We start from the raw sequence: 8541 nt of genomic DNA on the forward strand, positions 1-8541 counted from the left end.
TGTGACACAATATTCGTACTTGCTGCACCACAAACTATATTCAATAATTAAATTAAATTAATCTAATCAAACAACTAATTATAATTCCTCCTTGATTAATAAAATAATAAAATTTAGAGCAATGTTCATTATTAGCAAGAGATTCCACAGAATTAAAAAAATAAGATTAAAAATTATGAATTGATTAGATTTGCCAGAAATGCACACCAGAAAATTGACATGCAACTTCAAATTCACCTCAAATGCACACCAAATTCACATTTACCAGCCACGCAATCGAATACGCCCGTCGGATTCGCCTTCTCCTCCGCCGGCATCCTGGTGGATGATAGGCGGCGACGCCACAAACCGGCGGCGGCTGATTTCCGATTTTTTTTTATTCCTGATTCCGGATCTGGACAGATTTACAGCAGAAACGCCAGCTCCATCACGGAGGCTTCAACTGATAACCGATTTTCCGGTGAAAAAAGGCGGTGGTGCATTTATTCGCCGCCGCAGAAACGGCAGTTTGTGCCGGCAAATAAAGCTTTCGTTTGCTGGTAGAGTGTATAGAAAAGGTTTGGCTGAAATGTGAAGACACCTATATATTAGCTGAGTTTGGTTGTCTTCTCTACCTTTAAATTAATTAATTATTTATTCAGCAGCGAGTGGGTCCCACCAGGCACAACTTTTTTGTTGGTAATTCTCTCACCTCTTTTTGTGAATTACCACTTATGCCCTTGGAAAACCTTTTTATAATCCCAATTCATTTTTCTATTACTTTTTGTTTTAATCGTGTACCAAGTCAAAATCGTTGCAATGAATTTTCTTCCAAATAAAGCTATTTTTTAAATACTCTATATATTTTTAGTAAATAATTTAGTAATAGATTTTAATCGTTTTAATTTAATACAGATAATCGAACATATTTGGTATAAAATTACAATTAATCAACATAATCTAATCCATAGAACAAAATTATCTGTTAAAACATACGCAGCGAAAAGATTCGAACCCTCAAACAGGAGTCTCTGATAACAATAAGCTAAATCTTAGTTTACAATGACGTCTTATATTTTGTTATATTAAAAAGTATTTAATATTTTTATATATACATATATACATCTTGGTTTATAAAAAAATACATAATTGCATTAGTTTAATACTGATATGGGCTAGTTTGACAAGTAACAAATAAGCATAAGCCCATTAGGGTAAGCCCAATATGATAGGCCCATAATGAAGAACCCATGATGACTTAGCTCGGTGCTATGAGCGAAGTCGTTGTATGGCGCGAACCTCGGAACCTCGTGGGAGTACCCTCACTCGCCAGCCCAATACCAAAACGGGGTAAGGCGAGCCCAGGACAATACAGGCCCAAGATACATGACTTGGGGGAAAAGAGAAACCCTAAAAAAGGAAAGCCTTGAAGGCCAAGCTTTCCTCATCTATAAATAAGAGAATCAACATATGCACACACACGAGAAATATATCCACTAATTACTATTACATTTACACATTTTTTCCTTTTATTCCGATCACTGACTTGATCGTCGGAGCTTTCCCGCCTGGAACCCCTCCCGGCGTTGCAGGTTTATTCACCGGAGTACGGACGAAGCTGGCTTGAGGAGGACGAAGACCTACGGACTAAATCAAGTGGCGCCGTCTGTGGGAAACCTTGAAGTTTCGGGAAAACAGCTTCCGGGAAAAATCAGATCTACCCCCGGAAGTCCAGATCTGAGCTAAGAACGTGGAGAAAGAATGGAAGGAGAAGACACGGTTACCCGAAACCTACAGAAGGAGCTGGAGGCAGCAGCTCACGATACACCTGGCGTTGATCCGCCGCCTGCCTCGAGGGAGAAGTCCGGGTGCAGCCTGCTCACGCCCGAGAAAGAGAGACGGGTCCCTCTCTTTTCAGGAAGCCCTTCTTTTGAATTTCAGAGCGCTGGAGCTGCTTCGAAAAGACCGGCTACAGCACCGGCTCCACCCCCTGATGAGCGCACGTACACCCGAGATGAAGTAGAAGTCATGATCACCACGGCCATCCGAAATTACGCCCAATCCTTACCTCAGGATAACCGACCCAAAAGGGACCTGAGACATTCTCCGAACGAGGGGCGAACTGATGATGAAGGCGACAGTTATTCGGAAAATCGAGGAGGCGACAGTCATGGAGTCAGGACCGAAGTAGACAGCCTGAGACGTGATATGAACGAATTAAAGGCCTTACGGAACAGGTCAATGCGAGATCTCGTGGGATCTAGCCCTTTCGCAAAACACCTCGATGATGACCCCATACCCGCTAGCTACCGACCCATTTCGTTCGAGTACAATGGCACATCGGATCCCGCCGAACACCTAAGCCGTTTCAACAATACGGCATCACTTCATCAGCTCACGGAAGGGGTGAGATGTCGTGCCTTCGCCACCACCCTAGCCGGACCTGCTCAGGCCTGGTTCGGTTTGTTGCCTTCCGGGAGCATGCAATCTTTCGAACAATTTGCTAAGGCCTTCATGAACCAGTTCGCCAGCTCGAAAAAGTGCAAGAAAACCTCCCTATCGTTGTTCAGCATCCGCCAGAAGGAGAAGGAAAGCCTCAGGAGTTACATCAAACGGTTTACCTCGGCCACCCTGGAAGTCCCGACTACCAGTGACGAGGTGCTCATGGCGGCCCTTTCACAAGGGTTAAGAGATGATGAATTTTTCCGAGCTCTAGCGCTGGAACCATCACCTGATTTCGATAACTTATTAGAAAGGGCATCTAGGTTCATTAACTTAGAAGAAGCCCGCCAACAGAAAGTGGAGGAATCTCACCAAGCCACAAACGTACGGGTCAGCGAAGTAAAGAGAGGCAAGGAGCCCATGTTACCTCGCAGGGATGCCAATATTCCTAGTCGGAGTATTGTCCCGGATGCTAAGGGATCTCGTTTCCAATCATACCAGCCCCTTACAGCTCCTCTATCCCAGGTGCTATACGCGATCGAGAAGAGAGCTGATCTGCGGTGGCCTCGAACTGCTCGCGGAGCCCCCCGTCGAGATCCGACATTGGGTACTTTCTGTCGTTTTCATAACGAATACGGACATACGACCGACGACTGCGCACATCTGAAAGACGAAGTGGAACGTCTCATCAGAGATAACAAGATCGGGGATTTTGTGAAGATAGATTCACCTCGGGGACAAAAGCGTGAAGCCCAGTTCGGGAACCCGCCACGAGCACCGCCCCCACCACCAGCGCCGAAAAGAGGGTACATTCAGATGATTTCAGGGGGTCCTACGGGAGGAGATACTCACCGGGCTAGGAGACGTCATCTCGGTAGCCTCAAAAATAATCATGAAGTTTGCCAAATCTCTACACCGAAGTATCGTCAATATCCCACTATCTCGTTCGGTCCTGAAGATGAAGCAGACCTAGATGATTTTCACTGCGACCCTCTCCTCATCACGATTAACGTGGGAGGTTACGACGTCGCTCGTGCCTTCGTTGATCCCGGAAGTTCGGTGGATGTCATATCTTACGAGTGTTTCCTACAAATGGAGCTTGACCTCCCGGTTTTCCCCGTCACCACAGCGATATTTGGGTTCACAGGAGGGTCCCTGACGCCGATTGGACAAGTTAAAATCCCTGTCACTATAGGAACTTCACCTCGAACACGCACTCAAACCGTCAATTTTGTCATCGTTGAAGGGTCGCCGACCTCGTATAACATCGTGATAGGACGACCAATGTTACATACCTTTCGGGCGGTCCCTTCGACCATTCATCAAAAGCTTAAGTTCCCAGTCGATGGGATGGTGGGAGAGGTCAAGGGCGACCAAACCCAATCGAGATCGTGTTATGTCGAAATGGTTAAGATAGCAGAGAAAGGCCGACGCGATACCCTCACCAAAGAAGATTTGGGAGACGAGAAGCGTCCCCGAGTTGACCCAGAGGATAAAATTAATCATGTACAACCTATGGATGAATTGATGACGATCGACCTCGTCCCAGGTATGATGAAACAAACCCGGATCAGTAAGGATCTAGAACCACCTCTCCGAGACGAGTTGATAGCATTATTACGGTCTAATGAAGACATCTTTGCTTGGCAACCAAGTGACTTGACCGGTATATCGCCACGAACTGCTGTACACAGGCTCAATTTACGGCCTGAGTGCAGGCCTGTCAAGCAAAAACGGCGACACTTCGGTATCGAGAAAGACGAAATCATACAGAAGGAAGTGCAGCGACTTCTGGAAATCGGGCATATCCGAGAAATCCAGTTCCCCACGTGGCTGTCCAATGCGGTGTTAGTACAGAAAGCCAATGGCCAATGGCGAATGTGTATCGATTTCAGGGACTTAAACAAGGCTTGCCCAAAGGACGATTATCCCTTACCTCGCATAGATCAGCTTGTAGATGCCACCGCTGGATGCGAGCTACTTAGTATGATGGATGCCTCGCAAGGATACCACCAAATTCCGCTAGACGAAAAAGATCAGCCGGCAGTAAGTTTTGTTACGGCCACGGGTACTTACTGCTACATGGTAATGCCTTTCGGCCTGAAAAATGCAGGAGCCACGTATCAGCGATTGATGGATAGAATGTTTCGGGCTCAACTCGGACGCAATATCGAAGTCTACGTTGATGACATGCTGGTTAAGAGCAAAAGGCGTTCTACGCACCTCGCAGATCTAGCAGAGACCTTTGCCACCCTTCGTCTATATGGAATGAAATTGAACCCCGCGAAATGTGCATTCGCAGTACAAGCAGGAAAGTTTCTGGGATATGTCGTTAATCGAGAAGGCATTAAGGTGAACCAGGATAAGGTTGAGGCCGTGCTCCGGATGACACCCCCTCGCTCCATTAAAGAAGTTCAATCCTTAGCCGGAAAGGTGGTAGCCCTCGCTCGGTTTATATCAAGGATGGCTGATAAGAGTCTACCTTTCTTTAAAATATTGAGGAAAACAGCTCAATTCGAATGGAATAACGAGTGCCAGCTCGCGTTCGATGCATTAAAACGATCCCTCATTTGTCTGCCGATCCTTAGCACTCCTGAAAAGGACGAAACTCTGTTTGTATACCTATCGGTAGGCGACGAGTCAATTAGCTCGGTCTTATTCAAAGAGGTGGATAACCAGCAAAAGCCGATCTACTATACTAGTCACTAGGCCAAAACAGTCGACTGGCGACGAAATTTGGCGACGAAAATGTGTGTTTGGCGACGATTTTTTTTTGTTTGCGACGAATTATTTTGGTCGCCAAATCCTACAGAAAACGTCGCCAAACGTCCCGTCGCAAGATCGGCGACGAAAAACATTTTCGACGCAAATTTTGGCGACGAATTACATTAATCGTCGCAAAATTCGTATTTTCTGGAAAAAAATGTTTTTTTAGTATTTGCGACGGATCCTATACTTTCGTCGCTAACCAGTTGCGACGAATACGTTATTAGTCGCAAATGTTGGCGACGAATGTTATTTTCGTCGCTAACCAGTTTGTGACGTTTTCGTCGCTACGTTTACGAAAAATATTTGCGACCAATGACTGTTTTCGTCGCAAGCCCCTTGATTTATTTGCGACGATTTGTTTTATTTGTTCGTCGCTAGGTTTTTTATTTTTTTTAATATAATTTCTGGTTTATTTATTTTTTCATTTAAGAAATTCAACCTGATTCAGCAGTTGTAAAAAAAAAAATATACACTTATATCGAAAATATTAAAACCAATTATACGGATTAAATATCAAGGTAGCACAAAACATAAATTAAAAAAGTACATAAAACTTAAAAGCATATAATATAGTGTTGCAAAGTTTAATTCAAAAACCAAACAAAGTTCATCCCTTTTTTATACTCCACCATCATTGGAAGGAGTCGATGTCGAGGCTTGTAGTCCAAAACGGCCGACCAAGGTGTTCACAATTTCTCGGGTTTCTTTCAATTCCGCTTCCAATCTTTCCATTTTTTCATCTTTAAGTAGCATTTGCTCTTTCATTGAATTCATTTCCATTTGCACTTCCGGCGGAATTGAAGAAAATCTCGACTTTGAACTCTTTGTGGTGGTTGCAATCTTAATTCCAAGCCCTTTGCTTTTCCCGAGCACTTTTTCTATCGCAATTGAGTTGGCCGTGCTTTCGTCACTTCCATCACGAATTGTCTCATCGTACACTCGTTCCAAATCAGCCTGAAAATGATTAAGTACACTTGCTTAGCAAAATTTCGACAGCATAACAACTAATAAATGAACATCCCCAAAAAAACCATCCATGTACGCAACAACTTAACATATTTAAAACAAATATTCATATCCACATATCTCAACTACGTACTAATTTAACATATCAAATAATTTACATATGATAAACATGCGACAACAATAAACATAAGTAATTAACATACAACCATTTTGATATACTTCTAACCGACGATCATCTAATAAAACCCAACTCCTATCTTTTGGCATGCTTTAATTAACAAGATTACCTAGAAATTGGGAATGGTCACAATTATTAAAATCACAATTATTCTCAAAGTTACTTTCATAAACTAAAACTAAATTAAGGTGGTAGTTCGCATAATTCCGAGCAACAATAATTCCGAGCAACACAGGCTCATCAAATCAACATAAAACAAACAAACACACAATTCCGAGAAAAAACCCAAAAATAGTTCGCAATAATCAAACACATACAAAATTTTCAACATAAACAAACAAAGATTTAAAAAAAAGGAAAATTACCTTGAAATGAGGGCAGACGGAGAAGGAATGGCGGCAGACGGTAACGGCTGGCGGCGGGAACAAACGGCAAATTAGAAGCTGCTTTTTTAATTGCTAATTGCTGCTCTTGATTTAGCTAATCCTTGCTCCTTTTTATTATTTTTATTTGCTCTTCTCTGCATTTTTTTCATATTTATTTAATATTATTAATTAATAGATCATCATAATTAATACACTATGTTGAAAAAATTAAAACGAACCCACCCCACACAAAATAAAATAAAAATTCAGAAGTAGTGTTGAAAACAAAGCAAAATTATACAAGAGAGAAAATCACATAATCTTTATGGCCAAAGCCCCCCTTGTATGTGTACTTGTTCATCTATATCTCATAAAAATAAGGCAACAGAATGTTTTCAAGTCCAGAGCCAAAGGGTTTTAATTTTTGGGTAAGATTTTCTAATTTTATTGATTTTAAGTTTTGTGCAAAAATAAGGCTCAATTTATCAACTTCATTTTCAAGCCATATGGAAAAGGGGAAAATGCTGGACCTAATTTTTATCTAAATAAGCAAAATCTCAATTGATTCTCTTTGCCCCAGTTGATGGTGAAACAGAGTTTGCCCTGGTTCACAACTTTATCTTAAACACTGATAACAAATTAAAAATAAAAATATAATGCAAATTGAACTCAGTTACTACTTGTTCTGTGTCTTTTACTAGAAGAGAATCTCAAATAATCCCCACCAAAAATCGAAAATCAATTCACAAATCACAAATAAGAGTTTTTTTTTTTCTTTTAAGTTGATAAATCCCCATTTTCAAACCCTTGAAAAATGCTGGACATAACCAACAACTTAAAAGCTCAAACCATACAAGCTCTTACTATATATTAATTGGTCTCGTTTTTTTTTTATTTTTTTTTTTTAAATTTTAAATCACGTTCAACAAAGTTGTTGAGTGCAACATTGGTTTATAAAATTAGTTTGATGTACAAAATGAAATTCTCTGATGCGTGGAGAGAAACAAAACCACCCCAATAAATTCAATTTACACACACACCTGATTTGAGGAGCAGCGGCGAACGGGGAAGAGCAGCGGCGAACGGGGAAGAGCAGCGGCGGACGGCGGAGAGATGGGGGCGGAGTGATGGGCTGACGGTGGAGAGCAGCGGCGGAGAGATGGGCGGAGGAGAGCAGCGGCGGACGGCGGAGAGCAGCGGCAAACTGCGGCGACGGAGGCGGAGGGGGAGGACCCGGCGGAGGGGGGCGCCGGCGGAGGGAAGATTGAAAATGAGAGAGAAGATATTCAGAGAATTGGGGAAAAGGGGATTAGGGCCTGACTTCTAATTCGTTTTGTTGCGACGATTTCTACCCAATCGTCGCCACAAAAGATTTCAAACCAATCATGTAGCGACGTTTTAAGGACTTTCGTCGCTAACCAAAAAAAAAAATTAATTAGACATGCGACGTTTCTGTAAGAAACGTCGCTACAGAAAAGCGAGATTTTTTCCATAATTATTTTGGCGACGATTAAAACACTATCGTCGCCAATAATAAATATAATTCTTTTAAAAAAGTATTTGCCCTGCGACGAATCCACTTGTTTCGTCGCTACAAATAAATATAATTTAATATTTCCTCTTTATTAGCTACGTTTATCCTTATTCGTCGCCAAACCAATAAATTTTTTTTTTTCACAATTGCACTCGCGACGAATACGTAACATTCGTCGCTAAGGTAAAAAAAAAATTGCAAAAAAAAATTTTCTTGCGTCGGTTATATAAAAACGTCGCTACGAATTTGCTTCATTATTTTTTTTTTTTCACTTTGCGACGGTTTGTTATTATTCGTCGCAAACTGGC

General features: G+C 42.0%; 1 protein-coding gene and 1 long non-coding RNA gene across 2 annotated transcripts; one reads left to right on the top strand and one right to left on the bottom strand.

The window, feature by feature from the left end:
• Positions 1-1740: 1740 nt before the first annotated feature.
• LOC148772110 (uncharacterized) lies at positions 1741-5130 on the top strand. Its single transcript, XM_088814858.1, has one exon. The coding sequence runs from the start codon at positions 1741-1743 to the stop codon at positions 5128-5130; it is 3390 nt and encodes a 1129-aa protein (XP_088670984.1).
• A 533-nt stretch (positions 5131-5663) lies between these two features.
• LOC105972148 (uncharacterized) lies at positions 5664-8271 on the bottom strand. The gene is made up of 3 exons (XR_016033839.1): positions 7740-8271; positions 6700-6854; positions 5664-6144 (listed from the first exon to the last, which is right to left on the bottom strand). It is a non-coding gene; the product is annotated as an uncharacterized LOC105972148 (long non-coding RNA).
• Between the last annotated feature and the right edge of the window lie 270 nt (positions 8272-8541).

Source organism: Erythranthe guttata, chromosome 2 (assembly GCF_056151865.1).
Source record: "Erythranthe guttata isolate IM_541 chromosome 2, IM_541, whole genome shotgun sequence".
Taxonomy (NCBI): Eukaryota; Viridiplantae; Streptophyta; class Magnoliopsida; order Lamiales; family Phrymaceae; genus Erythranthe; species Erythranthe guttata.

Excerpts from the sequence above, each read along its gene's own strand:
- LOC148772110 (XM_088814858.1), top strand. The coding sequence starts at position 1,741 with ATGGAAGGAGAAGACACGGTTACCCGAAACCTACAGAAGGAGCTGGAG.